This window comes from Arvicanthis niloticus, chromosome 7 (assembly GCF_011762505.2).
Source record: "Arvicanthis niloticus isolate mArvNil1 chromosome 7, mArvNil1.pat.X, whole genome shotgun sequence".
NCBI lineage: Eukaryota > Metazoa > Chordata > Mammalia > Rodentia > Muridae > Arvicanthis > Arvicanthis niloticus.
The window spans coordinates 86,145,685-86,169,269 of NC_047664.1; the positions used below are offsets into that span (position 1 = coordinate 86,145,685).

The 23,585-nt window shown below is 39.3% G+C and overlaps 1 protein-coding gene across 1 annotated transcript; it reads right to left on the reverse strand.

Annotated features, from left to right (window-relative positions):
• Positions 1–4,435: 4,435 nt before the first annotated feature.
• On the reverse strand, positions 4,436–23,052 carry LOC117712766 (transmembrane protease serine 11B-like protein). Its single transcript, XM_034508897.2, has 10 exons — positions 22,896–23,052; positions 18,568–18,683; positions 15,644–15,762; positions 15,480–15,547; positions 13,043–13,203; positions 11,158–11,196; positions 10,010–10,184; positions 8,779–9,038; positions 7,656–7,798; positions 4,436–6,855 (listed from the first exon to the last, which is right to left on the reverse strand). The coding sequence occupies exons 1-10, from the start codon at positions 22,901–22,903 to the stop codon at positions 6,694–6,696; spliced, it is 1,251 nt and encodes a 416-aa protein (XP_034364788.1). The 5' UTR covers positions 22,904–23,052; the 3' UTR covers positions 4,436–6,693.
• Positions 23,053–23,585: the final 533 nt, after the last annotated feature.

Sequence of the window (23,585 nt, forward strand, 5' to 3'; positions counted from 1 at the left end):
GCGGTGACAATCCCTCATAAAACTGAAGAGGAAAGGCGAAATATCTTAATTCTTCTTTGTGGTTCTTAATTCTTCAGGAGTTGGAAATAGCAAAACAGCTCTTGATAACAAAGTGGGCAGCAGAATGTGATAAAACAACAACTACAGCAAATCCTCAGGGAGGCCCCGGGGAGTCCCATAACACAGGAAGGCAAGAGTTTAAACAAAGAACATCGAGGTATACCTGACAGTCTCGGCATACCGCCCTGAACTCACCGATCTTGTCTGAAGTATACACGGTTAGTGATACTATGCAAAGATGTTAAGACCTCTGAACAATGTAGATATGTGCATTTTATTGAATTTTATTTTTTTTAGATTTATCTATGTGTATGTTTGGGTTCAGAGTTGGAACCAACTGTCTTCTGACCCTGATATGCACATTGTGCTGTGCGTGCACACACACACACACACAAGCACGCACGTACGCGCACACACACACACACTAAATGTAATAACATTTTCTAGTAAGTGGGTTTGTACTCAGAATTTAGTTGTACAAGATAACAGGAAAAGCTTCTTTTGCAGGTCAGGTTCTTTCTTTTCTAATTTTATGTTTGTACATGACATAGTCTGCTAATCCTATTTTTAAAAATCTGAAAAGGTCTTTGTGGTGGCTGAAAAACAGTGGAATTCTCAAGAGTTTCTTTGTTGGGGTTTCAGAAGCACTGTACTCCTGTAGGGTTTTACTGTTCATTAACTGGCTTAATGTCAAAATATTGAATGGGAAAAGCATCCTCGTAGAACCCACTGGACCAAGTCCTCACATGTGTGTACATCTTTGAAAATGATTAAAATGTAAAGCCGAGTTCTTTCAGGGAAGTTATCACAAAGAATTCGATATTAGAATACAATTATAAAAGCTAGAGAGATGGCACAGCAGTTAGAACAATGACTGCTCTTCCAGAAAACCTGGGTTCAGTTCCTGACTTCTTATACCCATCAGGAACTCCAGGAGCAGAGGATCTGCTTCTCTCTTCTCACCTCCATGGTCGCTGGCACACATGTGGTATGCAGACATAACAACGGCAAGCAAAACGCCACACACACTTAATTCATTAGTTAGTTAGTTAATTTCAAGAAGAATAGAAGCTCAAAGTTACTGACTTGTCCTCTGATCTCCTGCCTGATGTGCCAGGTAGCACAGAACGTGACATACTGTGTAGGGGAGTGAGGCTAAGGATGGAATAAATGTCCTTAATAAAAGAAAAACTTTGGTTAAAATTGATGAGACTGTGCATAGAACATTTTGGTTCACTGTGGTTATTAAAGGAAGTCAAGGTCAGAGAAGCATCATTTTGGGTGTTAGGCTCCTTTGGTGACTGCTCTTCTTTTCAGAGTTGCTAAGGGCACGAGTTTGACAGCATAGGAAAAACCTGAATCCTGATTCTTGGGTTTCGGCGCCCTCTGCTGTGGGAAATGATAAGACCTGGATGTGTTCTACCAATACAAGAAAAATACAGAAGCCTGAAGCCAGCGTAATGATTAAACAAATGTGTGAATATACTTATAAATTTACTAATACACTTACTTAAACACCACTTAGTTTTAGAAAATATAATCTAGTTTATAAAATCTCAAGACTGATTTCACTGTGTATTTGTGGAATATGCACAAAGTGCATTAAAATGTAAAGAGACATTATTACAGCCTTTCAGCTCTTTGTTGCTGTGGAATCAAAGAGTTTTTCCAAGATTGTTAAAAAAAAAAAAAAAAAAAAAACTGAACACATTTCAGATTTGAGTCAGTTAGTGTGGAGGAAATATGTTCAGCATCTTCAGGAATAGCTACTGCTGCTGAGGACCTAAGGCTTGGTTGGAAGCCTGCCAGTCACCCGCATACCACTGTGCAACGAAGATCATTTGTTATAGAGTAACCATTCTCTTTATCAAAAATAACGACAGGCTGGAGAAAATAAAAAAGCATTACTGATATCATTAGAATAAATTTCAAAATAAACTTCATTAAAAAGACAAACCATTTTCGTATCTTTCCTTCTAGCCTGATTCACATTTTTATAAAGTGGCATTTCATCTTGAAGTGTCATATCTAAGTAGCCATGAATGCTTCTCCTTTCAGCCTATTATTTCTTTTCCTTTCTCTACTCACTTTAACAAAATTCTGAGCTTTCCAATAATAGACACTGATCTTTGCACCACGGTGAAGTCTATTTCAGACTTCTGCTCTTCCTTCTAGAAATGCACTCTGACATTTGCGACTTATCATCCTGGTTGGTCTTCAGAGCTCTCGGCTGTTCACTATGTGGATACATTTTGTTCTTTCTACACTTGAAATTAGTACCAGGGATTTTCCTAAGGAACTAGGTTGGGCCTGAAAACTATGGTTCTTCAACTACCCATAATCCCTGTGGCATTTCTCAGTCCTGTCTAACTTAACTTTGAAATGTTTTTCAGTTTTAACATTCAGTTTTCTATTAATAGATAGGTTTTTTTTTTTTTTTACTTAAAAAGACATTGTTTTAAAAAGCTCCTTGGGATTTTCAATGGTTTTGAATAAAAGAAAACATTCTGAGAATGTATCACTTGAGAACAACAGCGTGACGTTTACCTTTAATCATTAACTTAAACACAACACAGCTGTTCGCATCATATCCACAATCAAGAACACAAATAAATAAATGAATACATACTAATTTGCTTGCCTGTGCTCGCTCTGTCTATTCATTCTTACATAATTAATGACCCACTGCCTAGGAGATGTTGCTACTCACAGTGGTCTGTCTCTTCCCACACCAGCTACTTTAGGACAATCCTCCATAAACATGGGACATTTCTATATGGGCTCAGGTGAGAAAGGTACGAATACAAATGTGTTTGGAGAAAGTGGTGTTGGTGTCATTTCCCAGTGTGGATTTCTTTTTTTTTTAATTGGATATTTCTTTATTTACATTTCAATTGTTTTCCCCTTTCTAGGTCTCCCCTTCTGAAGCCCCCTACCCCATCCCTCCCTTCCCCTGCCTCTGTGAGGGTCCTCCTCATCCACTCCCGTCTTCCTGCCCTGACATTCCCCTACACTGAGGCATTGAACACCCTCAGGCCCAAGGGCCTCTCCTCCCACTAGTTTGGATTTCATGGTACCATTAGGAATTACCCAAGCTATAAGGAATTTTTACTCTTTTTTTAAAAAAAAAAAATCAAAGATGGAGCAGAGATAGAGAGAATGCCCAAACCAATGACTGGCCCAAATTGAGACCCAACCCATGGGCAATAAACAATCACTGACACTATTAATGATACTCTGTTATGGTTTCAGACAGGAACCTAGAATAGTTGTCCTCTGAAAGGCTCCACCCAGCAACCAATGGACACAGATGCAGAGACCCACAGTCAAATATTAGATGAAGCTTGGGGAGTCTTATGGAAGAGTTGGGGGAAGGACTGCTGGACCAAAGAGGACCAGGACTCCACGGGAAGACCAACAGAGTCAACCAACCTGGAGCCTTGAGAGCTCCCAGAGACTGGACCACCAACCAATGAATGAGCATGGGCTGGACCTGGACCTGCATCCTCAGCCCACCCCTGCACACATATGTAACAAATGTGTAGCTTGGTCTTCATGCAGGTCCCTCAACAACTGAAGCAAGGGGTGTCCCTGAATCTGTCGATTGCCTATGGATCCCATGCCCTTGACTGAACTGCCTTGCCTGGCGTCAGTAGGAAAGAATGCACCTAGTCCTGAAGTGACTTGACGTGACTAGGAGGAGGTAGGATGATACCTCAGAGGAAAAGGGGAAAGGGGGTGGGAGAGGACCTGTGTGAAGGAGTTCTAGGAGGAGATCCGGGGGTCTGATATTGAGATGTAAAGTGAATACATGAACAAATTTTTAAAATAGTTACAGAAAAAATTACATAATCAGACACATAATAAAATTATATCAAAACAAATGAACACACAAAAAATATGAACTGCTCAAACTTCTTGTCAGAGCTACTTGCTTATCAGGACTTCTGTGACTGGTGGGAGTGGGCCACGGTAGGCATGGTTTTGTACTTTGGAGGAAGGTTATTAGCCACTTTGTGTTTCAGATTCTTTATCTGTAATGGTAGGTTAGTAGCTTTCTTTATAGAATACACAGAGGATTCTTTGGGATAGTGTCTTTAGAATCAATTCTTGATACACAGCAAGAACTTAACAGTTATTAAACATTATTGCTTAACTTACATTATGATGATAATATCATGTGATAATAATTGTGATAAAATAGATAAAAATATCAAGATGACTAATTGGAATTTAATATGCCAAAGCTACTTTAGGAGAATTGGTCTTTGAACAGTTTAAGAAACTGGAATTATGTGTGATATAAGAGAACACAATCCCAGCACCAAAAAACAATCCCCCCTCCCAAAAAAAAACCCAAAAAAACAAAACAATCCTTAGTTCAAAGACATTAATTTATTAAACTTTATGACAAGTGCATTGTGTGGCTACACAGGATATATACACATTCAAGTTATTTGACAACATAGAAAATTGTTAATACCAGGTAGTATAAAACCAATATTTAGGAAAAAAGAAAAATGGGTAAAATATTTTCTCCTATAAGACCAGGAATATACAAGCATAGTGGAAAACTACTTGCTTAGCCAGTATTCTTAAGAAAAAAAAAATCTCTTCTAAAGCCAGTGTAAGCTGTTGAACCTTCAATAAAATTTTAAAATCTTATAAAGATTTATGAAGTTGATAGATGAAGATTTCAGAAAATGCCAATTAAAAATTTTATTTTTCGCCGGGCAGTGGTGGCACATGCCTTTAATCCCAGCACGTAACTGTAGAGACTTGTGCCTCATACAAAATGTGCTGGGCTCATTTCTAGGAACTGTGCACCAGATGGCCAGGTGTTAATATCTTCCCTCATAAAACATCTTCCTACAGACACAACATGCTCATCTATCTTCCTTCCAATCTCTAACACTGGCAACTCCCTCCCTGGCCCCACTGCTGCTTCTACAAACACCTTAGTCCCCACCTCATCTCTCTTTTGAAGCCCACAAATGCCATTGTATGTGGCTGTCTCTTTGTTGTGACAAGCTCAGGTTATCACATTATTCTATCACCATCACCACTCCCCCAGGCCTTTCTTACAGACTCTGTCTAGTTTCTTATTTCCACCAGGATGGTGAGCACAAGAAATCATGGGACTCTCCTGAATTGGGAAAAAATGCCAGAAAGCCTGGGATGTATTGAGAATGTATAACCAGCTTGATCAGCTTGATCCCAAGGAGACCAGTAGCCTTCCAAGGATCCAGGCTCTGGGGATGAGCCTGAAACGGGATTTGGTATCTATATATTCTGGGCTCTACGGCTCTGACTCCCACCTCTGCAGCTTCTTTAAGAGTCACTTCTTAGCTCAATTAGGAGAGCTGAAACTCATCAGGAAGATGAGAGACCACAGTAGGAAACTCTGCATGTGGAAGAACTCAGTAACAAGAGGTTGTAATTCAATACCTGTTTGCAGAATAGGTCCTGTCCCAATCACAGCCTTCCACAAAGCTCTGACATGAAAGTAGATCCAGTGTGTTCCAAACCCAGCCTTTGGGAAGCACTATTCTCCCTTCATACAGTCTGATAAATCACCACAGTCAGCGCCATAGTTCTACAAAGTCTATATCATAAAGCCTAAGAACCTTTTGTACTGAAATAGCAATAATATCGGCTGATAAACCAGGACACAAATAATACTTTACAGGTAATTTGGTGGGAGTACTTTCTTGGCTATGGACTTACTGAACCAAGAAACTCAAGGTCTCTAATTTTGTCTTGTTTAGTTTGCTTTAAAGTTTACGAATATTCCCTTAGGGATATAATTCTTTCAAAATAACCATTAGACACATTTAAAAAGCATGTGAAGTATTGAATGGGAATGGCTCCATGGTTAAGAGGCCTGGCTGTTCTTCCAATAGAGCAGGGTTCAATTCCCAGCACCCATAGGATGACTCATACTATCTGTAACTCCAGTCCCAGAGAATACAGCACCCTCTTCTGACCTCTAGGTGTATATGTGGTGCAGGGGAAAACACCCATACATCCAAAATAATAATGTTTAAAACGAGCTGTGCTTGCTCAATGGTTGAGGGTGAAAGCCTAAGGACTAAAAATGGGATCCCCAGGATGCTCACAAACTCCTAGTGAGCATAGAAGTCTGGCTGTACTTCCATCCTTAGAAGACAGAAATAGGCGGTTCTAACAGCAACCTGACTAGAAAGATAGTTTATATCTAAGAGCTCTTGGTTTAATCAAGACCCTGTCTTGATTAAAATTATTGAAATTATTTTTTTTCAAGACAGGGTTTTTCTCTGTAGCCCTGGCTGTCCTGGAACTCACTCTGTAGACCAGGCTGGCCTCGAACTCAGAAATCCACCTGCCTCTGCCTCCCAAGTGCTGGGATTAAAGGTGTGCACCACCACCGCCCAACTAAATTATTGAAATTATTGAGGATGATTCTTAACATTAACTTACACATCTATTTACATGCACACTTACATATATGAACACAAACACACATTTACCCATACATATGCCAAAACACACAGAGGCACACACATATACAATGGAAAAAATAAAGAAATGGATGTTCAATGATAGACTATCAGGCAATATGATCTGCATTCATTATTAGAAGATGGTTTTCTACTAGATACCAGTCTTGGAGGCAATCCAGTCACGGTAGGAAGTTACTCTCATATAGACCCCTGGCTTGTTGACTCTGCCACATTCATGTCCCCAACTCACTATCCCAGCAAGGTACCAAATATCTCTTGAATTGGGATGAACTAGTGGTCCTCCAGAGTCACCCTAAATAAAACAAAGAACATGGACTGTTTGGACAGGTTCCTCTTAGACAATTTAGCTACAGGCAATGATGTTCCAGATGAAGTTGTGAATTATTGGTGCTCAATAGAGTTCATGGAGAGGTGTGTGATTTAATTCCTTATGTATCCCTAACCACCATTAATACTGGACAAATGTATTACCTGCTTCTCTTTTGTGAAGATGAGAATTTGAAAGTATGATCTAAGAAGTTACAAGCTAGTTCTTGAGAAAGATTTTAGGGAATGTGTGCTTAAAATTCAGACATTTATATCTGAGAGAAATAGCCAGAACTTTACGCATGAGAAGGATAAGAAAATAAGAGTAATTTGGGAATGGCCCAAACAACTCCTAGACTTAACTTTTCCTGATCTACAGATAAGAGGTTAGATTGTAATTCAGGATGACACAGAATTGTGCACATTTCTACCACATACTAGCTCTGTTGTAATATAGTAAGTACATGATGTTCCTCTGGAGATTTTCTTATTTATGAAATGAGAATAATAGTACTTAAATCATACGGTTCTCATGAGAATTAAATGAATTAATACTTGTGAATGACCAAGGACAGAACTCAACTTAGAGAGAATATATCATCAGTGTGTATTAAACACTTATAAATGTGGGCTACCTATGGGCAACAATCACTTTAAACAGTTGCTGACAGGAATGTCAAAGCACACCTAAGTGAAGAGCAGAATGGCCTCCTCAGTTATAAACTTAACAAAAGGACAGCAGTTTTTATACACTCTGTGGTCCTAATGAATGGTTTCCAGACCTACCTGGCAAGCATCGATATTGCCTTCCAAGTAGCCAGCGCAGAGCATTGTGTCCAATATCCTGCCTCCATAAGCTTCTTCAGAATTGCAAGTATTTGTGTCAATAATTTTAATGGATGCTTTCTGAAGTAACAGTGGGGATTTACCTAAAGGAAACGAACATGTCAGCAAAACAGCATCCGAGAACCTGACTTTAGGCTTCTATGCATTTGAACCTTTATTAACTCTTGCCTCCTTTTTAGGATAAACACACCCACTTCTCTCTACCCCAAACTAATGAAAACAATGTTCAAAATATTCATTAGCAACACCTTTCAAGTGTTGCCAATTTTTTCCCTTCCTATATGTTGATGTAATAATTTAAAATGGCGGCACTCAATCTGTCTTTTTCTTAATCAGCCGCAATCTTCCTGACTAGACAGGGCCTGTGGCCACGAGCAGCAGCAGCGAATGAACACATGGCTCAGGCCACCAGCTCAGGCCACCGGCTCAGGTGGCCAGAGATACTGGCCCTGCAACCAACAAGATGCCAGCGTGGGAGATGGCTCTGCCAATCTTCCACACTGTCTCCACAAGGATGGGCTGAGCCCAGACCATCCTGCCATTCATTTGGGCCTGGTAAAAATGAGACTCTAATGCTTAGATTATCCAAAGGCTTTATATATTTGGTAATGCTCAATAACAAGATGCCCACACAATTAGAGGAGTAACCCAATACCCAACCTAGATATATCAACTACCTTGACTGCTAGAGACAAGCGAACACTGCCGTGTTTCTTTCTCTCTCTGTCTCTGTCTCTGTCTCTGTCTCTCTCTCCCACCCTTAGCTCCTCCTCTTCCTTCTCCTCTTCCTCTCCTCTCTCCTCCCACCTTAGCTCCTCCCAACTTGTGGGAAAATATGCTGCTACACCTATGTGGTCCAAAAACTTTTCTATTAGTTTCTACAGGAGAGTTTCTACACCTAAACTAGCATCCTTTGAATGCTTCAGACCAAAGCAATTTGCAAGATCCTGTGCAATATTCCCTGAGAGATGGCCTGAAGGGATTGGACACCCAGATATAAAATGGTATTGCATGTTCACATTGCCCTTGATTCTTTTAGGTTGTGCTCAGGCACTCAACTCACCATTGTAAGAAAGTGATCCCCATCCTGTAACAACGACTCCTTCACCTGGTGGAAAACTCTGCGTGGCTTCTGGAAGACAAACTCGATGTACATCATTCCTGAATGAAACCTTTTCAGTGAGCTTTATAACTGCAACGTCGTCATGGTGTTCCCCCTTCACATAATCTTCATGAATAATAATTTCTTGAACAGCATGCTCCATGTAGGCTGGAGTTACTCTGGTGCCAAAGCTAACTGTTAAGTTTTTCGGATTATTTGTCCTGAGGGAACAATAATAACAACAACAACAAAAACCACATATTTTTGTACTTATTTTTAGGTGACAGAAATACTACATTTTATAGTACAGAGCTGAATCTACCACAAGCTTTTATGACAGCAACACTTCTTTGCGTTATGGTCCACTGTGATATCTCATTTTTTCATTTTTTTCTGACTTATTTTATATGTATATGTGTTCTGTTCACATGTATGTACGTCTACGCACCACATGCATATCTTGAACCCCTAGAGGTGAGAAGATGGTATTGTATACCCTGAAACTGTAGTTATGGACAACTGGGAGTGGCCATATGGGTGCTAGGAACCAAACCCACTTCCTCTGCAAGTAATCTTAACTGCTGATCCATCTCTCCAACCCCCTATAAATAGATTTTTAAATTCATTTTTTAAACATCTTGTTTGAATATCTTCACTGTACACTAGATAGACTGTTATAGTGCATGTCTTCAGAAAGCTTAAATTTAATGCAAGTTGGGCATACACACAGGTAATTATAAATGCTTAATATCTGCTCACATACTTAATGAGACCAATAAATAGAGGGATATAAACCTACATGCTTAAGGAAAAATAAATTTCTACTTTTAGAGAAAACAGCATTTTAGACTGAGTATTTGCTTAGATGTTGGGTAGGTGTATGACAGGATGGAGGAAGAGAAGAGTTGCAATGTGGTAATTTAGCAACTTCAGGTGGTTTAGAGTCTGAAGTATAAAGTGATGAGAAATAAGGCTTATGTAAGAAAAAAAGTTTATTAAAAATGAATGGCATAAAAGTCAATAAAAAACTAATGGCTCTTCCTATTTTTAATTGGTAAAGTAGGAAGGCTGAGATGAGTTTATCAGTAATTTGCTTTTCAAGCCAGGACACTTGTGAGGATGGAAGATAATTTGCCGATGACAAGAACTGTCCAGCTCTGTGGGTTTCCCATAGAGAACATGATGATCTTACCTTTGAAAGCAGTGAGCTGCTGTTAGCAGAAATCTTTCACTGATTAGGGATGCCCCACAGTAGTGTCTACCATCCACTCTGAGACTCGCTTGCCACGGCCACTCTCCTTTGTGAGCAGTGGAACCTCCCGTGATTCTGTCATAGGTTGCAGACATTCTTGGTCGTCTCCCACAGCCTTCAGAGGTGGTCAGTTTGATTTCATTGAGAATAGAAAGATATATTTTTGTGACAACGCAGAAAGTGAACTGGGTTCTCAGCAGTTCTGTTTGGTTATATCTGATGCTGTCAGCATTCAGCACTAGATAGGAATAGAATCATCCATACAGGAAGCGCCAGCATCCCCAAGAGTCAGCCCCCCCCCCCCAAAGAGGACCAGCCTCTTCTTTTATAAGAAAGAAAAAAAGAAAGAAGGAAAGAGAAAGAAAGAAAGAAAGAAAGAAAGAAAGAAAGAAAGAAAGAAAGAAAGAAAGATTTATTTCATGTGTGTGGGTACTCTGTCGCTGTCTTCAGACACACTAGAAGAGGGCATTGGATCCCATTATAGATGGTTGTGAGCCACCATGTGGTTTCTGGGAATTAAACTCTGGATCTCAGGATCTCTGGAAGAACAGTTAGTGCTCTTAACCACTGAGCCATCTCTCCAGCCCCACAAGAGTCTCTTACATAGTATCTTTAACTCTTGGAGAATAGGTAAGTTGTAGAAGGCAAAGCCATGGTTAACCTATAGGCTCTGCCACTAGACTGCTGGATGAATCCAGGCTAGTTTTGCACTTCCTTTTTAATATTTATTTATTTATTTATTTATTTATGTATATGTGTACACTATTGCTCTCTTCAGACACACCAGAAGGGGACATCAAATCCCATTACAGATGGTTGTAAGCCACCATGTGATTGCTGGGAATTGAACACAGGAGAAGATCAGTCAGTGCTCTTAACCACTGAGCCATCTTTCCAGCCCAAGTTTTGCACTTCTATGTGCTTCTGTGCCAGCATCTTTGGGATGTAATTCTAATCAAACCCCTCTGTGGAACATTCTGAAGGTTATGTGAGTTATTATTGCATGTAGAATTTATTGTTCCCTGCTGTAACAATCTTGATGCCATTTAGATTACCTCATATTTCACTGGAAAGTGATTTGAACTTACGGTTGTTGATAATCTTCTCAGCATCAACCTTACTGATTTCTGAAATAGAGCCAAAAATCCACAGTAAATTTAAGCTGGGCAGTGGAGATAGCATTTCCCACAGACCAGAAGTGATTGGGCATCCAGAACAAAGTATCATAGAAAGGAAAGAATTAGCTTATTAGAATTTTTCTTATGCTACATTTGAACCTATTGTATTAAAGTGCCATCTTCATATCTCCACTTCAGAAATTAAATTTTCATTAACTAGAGCTAATATTTTTATTAACATCATCTAATGTCAAAAATCGGGGTTGTCTTCTTCTGAAAAAGATTAAGGGCTCTTCTCTGTTCCGGGGACAGCTGCATCTTCTTGTGCAGTGCCAGCCTTGTGCTGTAGACAAAATGGTGAAGGTCAGTGTGAAAAGGTTTTCTTGTATTGGGGGCCTGGTTACCAGAGCTGCCTTCTGCTCTGCATCTGGCAAAGTGGAGATTGTTGCCATCAGCGACTGCTTAATTGACCTCAACCACATGGTCTACATGTTTCAGTACGATTCCACCCATGGCAAATGGGAAGCTTGTCATCAATGGGAAGCCCATCACCATCTTCCAGGAGCAAGATCCCACTAACATCAAATGGGGTGATGCTGGTGCTGAGTATGTCATGCAGTCTACTGGCATCTTCACGACCAAGGAGAAGGCTGGGGCTCCCTTAAAGGGTGGGGCCAAAAGGGTCATCATCTCCACCCTTCTGGTGATGCCTCCACCAGAAGGTGTCAACCATGAGAAATATGACAATTCAGTAATGCATCCTGTCCCACCAACTGCTTAGGCCCCCTGGCCAAGGTCGTCCATGACAACTTTGGTACTGTGGAAGGGCTCATGACCATGGTCCATGCCATCACTGCCACTCAGAAGATTGTGGATGGCCCCTCTGGGAAGCTGTGGCATGATGGCTGTGAGCCTCCCTAAAACATCATCCCTGCATCCACTGATACTGCCAAGGCTGTGGGCAAGGTCATTCCAAAACTGAATGGGAAGCTCACTGACATGGCTTTCTGTGTTCCTACCCCCAATGTATCCATTGTGGATCTGACATGCCTCCTGGAGAAACCTGCCAAGTATGATGACATCAAGAAGGTGGTGAAGCAAGCATCTGAGGGCCCACTGAAGGGCATCTTGGGCTACACTGAGGACCAGGTTGTCTCCTGAGACTTCAAAAGCAACTCTCACTCTTCTACATTTGATGCTGGGGCTGGCATTGCTCTCAATGACAACTTTGTAAAGCTCATTTCCTGGTATGACAATGAATACGGCTACAGCAACAAGGGGGGTGGACCTCGTGGCTTCCATGGCCTCCAAGGAGTAAGGACTCCAAGGACACTGAGAGTGAGAGAGAGGCCCTCGGTTGCTGAGGAGTCCCTGTCCCCAACACTGAGCATCTCCCTCAGAGTTTCCTTCTCAGACCCCATAATAACAAGAGGGGCCTAGGGAACCCTCCCTGCTCTCTTAACTACCATCAATAAAAGTTCGCTGCGCCCACAAAAGAAAAAGAAAACAGATTAAGTTTCATAAGTGAATCTGATTCATGTCAGTATATAAAAAGAACCACTAAAAAGTAAAATATGCAATACATCAAGTAAATATGAACAAAACACACCGTCACTTAAAATGTTTGCTAAATGTATTAATATCTAGTGTAGAATGAGAAGCCATCCCTTTTTGTTCTAAGCAACCACAAAATGTAGCACTACTAGGACATGGATGAAAGGATGAATTTTCTGTGATCTATCATGATATTCATTTAAAAATTATACTGAAGACAGTCTTTATTCCTGGTGTTTATGACATGTCCTAGGCACAAAATGATAAAGTGGCACTGTGCTCATCCAATAGGTATGCTTACCTGTGAGCGTCAGAGACCCAGGATCTGTAGTCAGGGATCCTGAGTTGTTCTCCAGCATCTGATGTAAGATGCTTTCAATTCTCTTTCTTAGGTTTTTCTTATTTGACCAGGGGTCCTTAAACACCAACCATATATGTGCGGTCACACTGTTGCCGTCAGGACTGGAGACAACATAAAGTTTTCAGACAGTATTAAAGCTCACATTTCCTCTTTTACTCTTGCTTATCTTGATTCTGCTCCGTCTTTATGGGTTTGTGCAGTGACATCACTTTAGATGAAGCTTTTTGTCTGCCATATGCTTACCTGTATGTGTCAACTGAAGATGCACTGCTCTGCTGTGCATCTTGGAGGATGCAAAGTTCTATATGCCTTTCAGAAACAGAACTAGCCTGAGGTACCAAGGAAAGATGATCGCAGAAGAACTGAGTCATATCTCTGCATTCGACAATCACTTGTTGAGCAATTGCTATAGATGTGCAACTTTGCTGAACTTGACTGAGTGATGACTAAGGCACAGCTCCTACCCTCTAGGAATGCGCAGACTTTTATGAGAGGTAAGGTATGTGTGAGAAGGACTGTAACAGATGAGGCAGGAACAGTAAGGCATTTTTTTTACTAGAGGTACTTGGAGGAGTTACATATAAGTTTTACTTAAAGAGTTAACAAAAAGTTCATGGAAACAATATACAATGGACATTAAAATAATTTTATTTCTATTTCATCATCAAACCAAATTTTTCATCAAGATGAGATTAAGAGAGCTATATCAGATAATAGCCATTGGTAATGATATTAATTAGCATTTATTGGTTAATACTATGTTATAGATACTTTGTTGTTACATTTGTTATTGTATGTTTTATTATCTCTACTGGTCTACAGTAAGAGTATTGTAATCTGATTTTATAAACATGCATTAACTTAATATCTTAGAGATTATGTAATGTATTCAGGAGTACGCCACTACCAAACTAGGACTTTTACTCAGAGGAGGTGATAGATCCTATTCTATACTATGGATTCTTTACATTATACAGTGTTGCCCTATGCCCAGTGACCCAGTTTCTAGGAGATTAGACTTAGATGTAGACAGGCTTTAATGCTAGCCAGTGCACAGTGACAATGACAAAACATAATACTGACCTTGAAGTAATTTGACTGTGACACTTAAGAAAACCTTGTGTGGCTTGGGAAAAGAGTAATGAGCTGAAAGACTGAACCAAGGACATATGGATATTTCTTATGGTCCCTGGGGATAGTGTCTGGAAGGAGCCTCAATAATGTATGTATCAACTAATAATTCCTATGGGGTACTTAGTTCATGTGAATTTGGTGTGTGTAGCATTACATGCCAAAGAGAAACACACTGTCCTGTGGCCACTTCTTCACTTTGTCTAGAATGTTGCTACCTACAGACACCTGAATTCAATCCATGAGTAACAAAACAAAACAGAAACACACACACACACACACACACACACACACACACAACCTGCACATGCACATTGTGTTCAGTCACCTCAGCGAGGTACATGGGTCCTTCAACTTTAGGTTTCCACTTGCCCCAATAGTAGATTAACCCAAGGTTAATGCTAATGGGAGCCTTAATCCTTTTTGAGTTCTGCAATCCTAGGAGTCACGAGTCCAGGAAAGAGGGAAGAAAGGTAGACATTGGTGGCATTGATGAAAGTAAAAACAATGTTCACCTTTATCTGAAATATGGTTAAATCTGAGATATACATGAAAAAACATGAATATGTTTATGTGCAAATATTTCAACACATATTATCTTTTGATTTTGCATACAAGTCTATGATGAAGACAAGAGACCTGTTGTCACTAATATTTCATAACACAGAGATAGACCAACTGGTCATGTGACTCTTTTAAGGCTCTGGGGCCATTAAACTATAAAATCTGGGTTCATGTTATGCTGTCCCTATTCTGGGTTTTCCTCTGCAACACTTTGCTACTTAATCTCATGTGCAGGGAACACTCCATTTCTTTTAATGTTGTGTGGAAGTCTTTTGTGGCATCAAAGCCTGGTACATACGTGATTCTACTCTGTTTAAGAAGAACCCTTAGAAAAGTTTCAAGAGACTTTCACCTGACTTTCAAGGAGAAAGACAGAATAAAATAGAATCTATGTTTTTATACTCATTAATAAAACTAACAGAGGATCATCAAATATTTGACTCGTGAACCATCAAACGGTTCCCTTAAACCTAATGACTTAACCACATAAGCACAAGTTTTGTTTTGGTGTTATATTGAACAATTAGGATGACATGTATGATAGTGTCAGTGCTTAATCATTTTTGGCAATGGCTGTGACATATCAAAAGATTCTAGATTCATTCTCCCTGGAGCACTTGAAGTATAATAATATGTATGATAGCTTTATCTCTTTTTCTGATGATTAATGATAGTTACTCACACCAATGTGATGATCTGAGAGTTGATATACTGTTTGTAAATGTTAGAATTCTGAAAGGCATCAACCATCTGTTAAGAGAGAGAGAACATAGAGTTCAACATCAAATTTCAATAATATATTTATACTTTAAGCAGTTAAGAAATACAAAAAAAAATCCAGCTTACTTTAATCTCGAGGATTTTACTGAGGTAGTTACTTTCTAGTGATGTCTCCCTTGCATAATTTCTGTCATATGGAATATTCAACACTTTAAAACTACCTTGATAGTAGTAGATCTTGTTTTCTGTGAGATAAAAGTGATCCAAGAACTGTTTAAATTAAATGTACTTCAAATCAAGACTCAGATTGCATAATAACGCAGAGCAGAATGTTTTGTGCTCGTTAGATATTGATTACCCCTTATGATTAGTATTTTTGGAACAACTGAGTAAATCATCTTGGTGTTGTCGAAAATAGCTTTAAAACCAATAATAGAGAACAGAAAGAGAGAGAGAAAGAGAGAGAGAATTACAGAGAATAACGTCTTTTATACACATGAATGATTTTTGTGTCTGCTGCACATGTGTGCATGCATATTTGTGTGTGTGTGAGTTGAGACATGCAAGTGCCACTGTACGTGTGTGAAAATCAAAAGGCAATCTCCTTACCTTCTATATTATTTGAGACAGGTTCTCTTTTGTTTGCTGCAGTGTGTGCCTGGCTAACTGGCCTGTAAGCTTCCAAGGCTTCTCTTATATCAACCTCCCATCTTCCCACAGAAATACTATGATTAGAGATGTGCACTACTAGGTCTGGCTTTGCTTGCGTTCTGGAGTCTAACCCCATTCCTCAAACTGGGAGGTGTGATAGTTTGTATATTCTTGGCCCAGAGAATGGCGCTATTTGGAGGTGTGGCCTTGTTGAAGTAGTTGTGACTTTGTTAGAGTGAGTATGTCACTGTGCGTGTGGCCTTGAGACCCTACTCCTAGCTGCCTGGAAGTGAGTCTTCTACTAGCAGCCTTCAGATGAAGACTCTCAGAACTCTCTGCACCATGCCTGCCTGGATGATGCCTTGCTCTTGCCTTGATAATAATGGACTGAACCGCCGAACCTGTGAGCCAGCCCCAATTAAATGTTGTTCTTATAAGAATTGTCTTGGTCATGGTGTCTGATTACAGAAGTAAAACCCAAACTAAGACAGGAGGCAAGTTTCTTACCAACTGAGCAAATCTCCCTAGCCTTAAGAATAGCATCCTGATTAAGACAAAAAGAACTAAATACTATCATGGTTTCTGTTTGAGTGACCAGTTGTCAGACTATAGATTTTTAAAGTTACCATTTATTAACTTTTATTACTATATGATACTATAGAAAAATCTTAAGAAGCATACTAATTTTTCAAGAGAAATATAGTCTCTCAGTAATTATGTAACTAACCTAATATTATAGTCTCTTAAGAAGAACCAGTGGTTAAAAACTCAATCATTTGACTCAAGGCATACAAACAATACATTCCTCAACTTTCACAGATACTAATCTAATTGCTATACGTCATATCTTATGTATGATATAAATAATGTCAAAAGACATTTGCTGTTGTCAGAAGATAATTCCCAGTAAAAATGATAAAGCTCAACGAAATAACTGACAACAAATGCTGGCCGGGATGTAAAGGGAAAAGAACCCGCATCCACTGCTCCAGGGAGGCAACTTGGTGCAGTAATTCTGGAAAACCATTTGGAAAATCCTGAAAATGAAAATTTACCACATGATCCAGCTTGAGCACTCCTGAGCATATGCCCAAAGTTTCCATAACCTACTCCACAGACTCTCCCAAAGCCAGGTCATCACTGTATTCTCGGAAACTAGAAAATGGAAACAACCTAAATGCCCTTCAACCAATGGATAATAACAATATGGTACAAGTGCACACTGGAACATTATTCACACTGTAAAGAAAAATGATATTGTGAGATTTTCAGATAAAGGACTAGACCTAAAAAATATTATACTGGATGAAGTAACTCAGAAAGATCCAGGAGGATACACGCCATATGTTCTTTCTCATCTGATGTCCCTGGCTCCAAATCTTCAGATGCTATCTCCAGATACCAAACAAGCATACTAATGACCCCATCAAAGAAGATTCTCTTCAGGGAATGAAGACCATCACAGATAACCACAATTGGATAAAATAAAGAGATCAACAGATCACAGAAAACCAGCTTGAATACATATATCAGAATCACATCACAGCTCCTGCATCCACAGCTCAGAGACTATCATGGAATAGGGTTGTCACAGCCATAATATTGGAGGTCTGCAGTCTTAGAAATGGCTGCATACATACCTACACAGGTCTACATCAGATGGGATCTTAGAGCTGAGAGAAGTGGACACATGCCCCCATCCCTAACCCAGAAGCTATCATCATTTGATAACCACTGCAAATGAAAATTAATTTACACCAAGGGAATCTCTCTGGGGATATAAAACGCTCTTAAGGGTAGGTCACAAGCCCATCAGTAGACAGCCAGCACAAAATGAACTCAATAGCATCTTGAGAGATTGCTTGCCTCATAATGTTAATTTGGGACTTTTTTTACCCCTAATGCCACCTTGCATAATTTCTGGCTTTGTGTTTTTATGTGATTCTTGTGTGTGTAAATGTGTGTATCTCTGCACCTATATACACTTCTTGTGCTTCTTTTACTTTTTTCTCACTTGCTTATTTGTTTGTACTGTCCTATTTTTGATTTGTTTGTTTGTTTGTTTTCTTTTATTATTATCCCTTGGATGTCAATTGTTTTCTAATGTAAACAGAACATACTGCATGGAAAATATCTATTTGCCATTAAAGGAAATAAAAGGTGAAGTGGCTGCAAAAACAAGACTGGGAGAATGGCAATGTCAATGGACATGTTAACACAAAGAAATTTTCATGGGTGTCCACCCCTAGACAAGAACTACAGGTAACAAACTGATGGCACTTGTGAAGGGGAGAATTCGTCTTTCTCAAGAATGAAGACCTTTATTGGTCATCTAATACACAGTGGAAAATTGAAATAAACAGTGTAACGAAGAAAAATTAAGACAAACGCATACCAACCTACTGCCAGAAAGTGAACTAAGAGTCCAATAATTAGCCCAAGGGCTGCCAGCACTCCAAGCACACCGAGGATGACAATCCATGGTGGGAAAGATTTTCGGGAGGCTATGACTGGTCTGCAAGTGGAGGAAATGAAAAACATATCATAGAACATATATTTCTATGTGTTACACTACTCTTGCTGCCTAGAAAAGCATCACAATTGGGTACAGAAGTATTAAAAGACAAAGAAGAATAGGGGGCAAGAGGACAGCAAGATGGCTCAGCAGGTAAACGTGTTTTCCTGCTGAACCTCAGGACTTGAGAGTTTTATCATAGGAATCCACATGCTGGGAGGAGAGAGCTGAGTCTTGCAGGCTGTCCTCCAAGATGCACTTATGCAGCATGGTGGCGCGCAAGCACACACACACACACACACACACACACACACAAGTAAAACAGTAAAAATTTTAAAGAAAATGGAGGGGAAAAGATAAAAAGTGCTTTCCTTAAATATTACACTATGACATTTTTCTCTTTTTCCCCCCATATCTACACTATAAAAGCATTTTTCCAGAATATGCTTGCTGTTGTCATATCTACTAGAGGGAGATCCATTTCTTTCTCATTATCAATGGAAAGAAATAGAGTTAGTGTCCATCAGGAAAGATGTCAGTTCAGACAGAAGAGGAGAAGAGAAATACCTTAGAAAAATTTATGGCTGAGACTGTCTAAATACTTTGAAATACAATTATGCACCAATATTATTATTATATCCTTATGATATTCACAGTGCATGTGAAAATGTCAAGTTCTATCCTGGAGGAGAGCAGTGTCCATCCATTGTATTAGCTTATTGTTGTGGTTTAAGTAAATCTTTTTTATAAACGCATGTAACAATAGATCTATAAGTTAGGTATGTATTACATTTCATAGCAACCTATGTGGTTGAAAGCCTTGGACTGAACTGAGATTAGAATCTGCAGGAATTTATCAGAAAAAAAAAAGTCTGGGCAGACAGTCTAGGGAGAAGAAACAACATGTGGTGCTCAAATTATGACTGGTGACTGGAAGTTTAGTTTCTGCACAATAATGAGTCATGAATCTAACTCTCAAAGAGATAGTGTGGATTCTGACCATGTGAAACCACACAAGGTTCTGAGGACACACCAGTCTCTACAAGTCCACAACATTGCTACACACTCTGTACTTTTGTCTGATATATTCACCTCAGGTTCCCCCAGTGACCTGTCACGCAAACATCATTTATCCATTCTGGTTCCTTCCCTTCACTGCTATCTTTCATATCTATCATGTTCAAACTTCCTATGGTCTCGCATTGAGAATCTTTTTTAATTTTTGTGTATCATTCCCTTTATCTCTCATCATTAGCATCCTATAGCCTAGAGCTTTTGTTTTTTATACTTTGGTCATAGTCCAGAACCTAGTATCACAGGTATTTGTGAAACAAGTAGATGAATGGAAACAGGCAGATCAACAACTGTATCTTGTGAGATAAAGCCAGCAAAAAGGATAGAGACTGATTAGGACCTGTATTTTTAATCCTCGTAAAGCTCCCAACATGAGAGCTTGTACTGCTTAGGAAGAAAAACCCCAGCAGGCAGTGTCCATGACCTTCATTGAAAGAAGAGAAAAATGACAGGTGAGGACAGCCAGAGCTATTATAATCCTTAGGCAGAGAACAATGGGAACCTGGGAGGGGATATCAAGAAGGGGAAGAAATGAACCCTTTGAGACTTATAATCTACAAACATTTGCCAGAACTTGGGAAGTATATCAATAAAGGGAAGAGATATGTTTTATATGGGAGTGCAAAATGAAGCCTACAGGAGATCACTTGAGAATTTTTTTAAAAAACAAAAATGTTTTTTAGACCTGCAGTTTGAAGGATTTACAGATTTTTAGTACATACCAGATATGCCATGCTGGTGCTTAACTGAGGAACCACAGCTGTGGATAAGACCTTAGCAAGCATCGCATGCAGGGAAAATAGAGACTGTAAAATCGGATCAGTGTGTAAGAGGGATCAAAAGGCTTCACCAAATTAGAATTTCTCCTTCCAGTGTAGAATATTTGTTTCCATTGTAAAATCTTGGTGGTCCTTCAAGGTATGTCTTTTTTTTTTTTAATTAGTTTATTTATTCACTTTACATCCCAGTATCAGATCCATTCCTCCCAATACTCCCTCACACACAGATCCTCCCCCACAGATCTTCACTGAGAAGAGGGATTTACCCACACCCCATACCTCACACCCCCACACCCCCCACACCCCACACCCCACGCCCCACACCCATGCCCACCTTGCTCCAGTTGTTGGGAGACCAGCAATCCTGTCTACTAAGTGACTACTTACCTCAGCTCAGAAGCACTCAGTTCCAGCAAAGTGTTTCTCGCTGAAGGGTTCCTAGTCTCAATCCACACCCTTCGTCTGTCTGTCTTCCATGAACTTTTACAAATTATTATCTTTATAATTCTCTCTTATTTGGGCATTCATGTTTATATCTCTGCTTTCAATTAGTTTTGTTTAGAGACTTTTAGTTCAGAAAATTTTTGTACAATAAAGAGATATTTCAGGTTTCTAGCTCACTTTGTATATTCTAATAAAAACGCAAAGTATTTAGGTTTATTAAACTTTTGCCAAACAAAAATTGTTAGTGTTCATTTAGGCTTTCCTTTGAAGGAAAAAAAATTGAAACAGCTTGCTGGTTACTGATCTTTGAAATTTACTACAGGACACAGGGTTTTAGACCTCACTCTCCACCCATGTTCTATCTGGATTATTTATGCCACTGTTCAGATTTTCTTTTCTGAGTTTTAGCTTTCTTTTTCAATAACCTAAAGACATCTCAAACTATAGTCTAGAATAGATGATTAAATAAATGCTAACGATCACAAGGAAACTACTCAAGCCCAAGAGAAAAATCATTCCAGTGTTAGCCAGTTCCTGATATCCCCCAAATAGTCTTTAGTAAAATCTCATGAGAGATACTTCAAGACGATGTGGAATATGAGATGTGTTTTGTCATAAGAGCAGTTGGGAGAATTTCTCACTGCCATGTTCGTAAGGCTGTAAGTCAGACTTTCTTTCTAGTCTACAGCCTGTTGCTGACACTAAGAAAGCATTGGAAATGATGTTTGCTTGTGAAATCTACTTCTCCATCTGATGTTGTTTTCACTACATGCAGCCATTCATCATTCAAGTACCTACACGCATCCAAAAGTTCGTCAAAGCCTCCTGAAAGCCGCCAGTGCAGTCAACCACATTTCCTAATCCTTCCTTGCTCAGGTATGTTAACTGGCTCAGTGTCTTACTCTGAGAAGCTGATTGTAGAATTAGATCTTGAGCCTTGCCTAGGTATCCCAAAATTCGTGAAACCCTGGCTAAACCCTTTTACCTTTTTCTCAACCTAGGACTTCACACAGGTGTAAACTAGCCATGGAGAAATAGTAAAATGCCCCATAAACAAAAGTTATTATCCACCCAGAATAAAGGCAATAACTATTTACAAGAAGAAGACAAACGAAATTCCAATCATACTGGACTTTCTAAACTTAAATTTACTTAATGGCTCTTTTAGTTTACATCAGAGATATTTAAAAAAAAAAAAGAAAAATTAAGGTCATAAATAAAATAATATGTTTAACACAAAACAAAATCTCACAATAAGTCTTTAGGTCAAGAAGGACACTGTTAGTATGTTCTATCACAGATGAGTCTATCCTTTCCAGCAATACTTTTAGAATAACACTGGATGTTATCAATATAGATGTGTCTTGTGGGTTATTTTGACCTAAACACATAGATTTAATAATATATATTCATAGGAAACATTTATGTAAGATATACATTTACATCTTGACAGATAACATTCATGAAGTAGTAGTACTGTGAAATCCAAGATAATAAATATACATAATTCACCATAGAAAGCATCAGCTTTGAAACAAATACAGAGCCCATGGTCATCACCCTTCCTAAGTACCATTTCATATTAAACTCACAAGGAAGTAAAATGTGTCTGCTATTGTCTGTCTACTGGACAACAATCACACAGTCGTCATATTTTTCGTTCACACGGTATTAAGTTACACGCCTCTTTTTTGAAGCACCCTTCAAACCAGGGCTTAATGCCTAAGACTGTAAACACAAATGTGTGTTTGTGACATTGTGTCTCCATGCTGAAGTTCCAAAAGGCTGTGAAATCACTATATATTTACCACCTAGATGCAATTATTTTTGCCACAGTCCTTAAGGTGAGACTCGAATGGAGGAGACGGTGAAATTCCATTTTGTCAGAATCTTAGGCAGGCAAATTACCACTTACCTGTACATAACGTGCTGATACAGTGCTGGCTGCTGTTAATGCGGAGGGAACTTCTGAACTCCTTATGTGTTGATAGTGGTTCCCAGGTAAGTGTGCTAGCTACAAGGATATTTGAGAATTTAAGGGCTGGTATGATAGCAGAAAGTCATTTAAAAGAAACTTGTTTAACAGGTGTGGTAACAACCGAGGATCTGCAGCTTAGAGGAAGTAACAAAGATTGTCTTTGAATTGAAAACCTAGACTACAAACAATGGGTATAACTTGGTCATCAGAAAGACCCACCCAAAACTACCACCACACTACAGTGAATCAGTGCTCTGACTCAGGAGGTATCCATCCTCTCAGCCCAGAGAGTCTCCCCGGAGAAACTAACACGCATCTGACAGATTACTTAACTGTAAGTTGTGTCTTTGAGGATAAACAATCTATGAGAGTCTAAGTCATTTGAAATGTGCTTAATTTAAAGAGTCTCATGGGAACAGGTGAACGCTGTTACAGGGGTAAAATTACAGATGAAAAGTAGGGTGTAGGGAAACAAAGCATTTTGCTTTGATGGTTTTTTGTATAGAAAATGGAATGAACTAATTAAGCAGCTGAGAGATCTTTACTGAACGAAGGCATATTGGGTTTTTGAGTGACATACTAAGTTCTTATAAAAACAGAGCTCAGGGAGCCATGTATGTGTTTGTA

Coding starts and splice junctions, on each gene's coding strand:
- LOC117712766 (XM_034508897.2), bottom strand. Junction 13,204..15,479: donor TCTCAGATCATCACATTGGT/GTGAGTAACTAT, acceptor TGTTGTCTCCAG/TCCTGACGGCAACAGTGTGA. Junction 6,856..7,655: donor GCAATATCGATGCTTGCCAG/GTAGGTCTGGAA, acceptor TGTTTTATTTAG/GGTGACTCTGGAGGACCACT.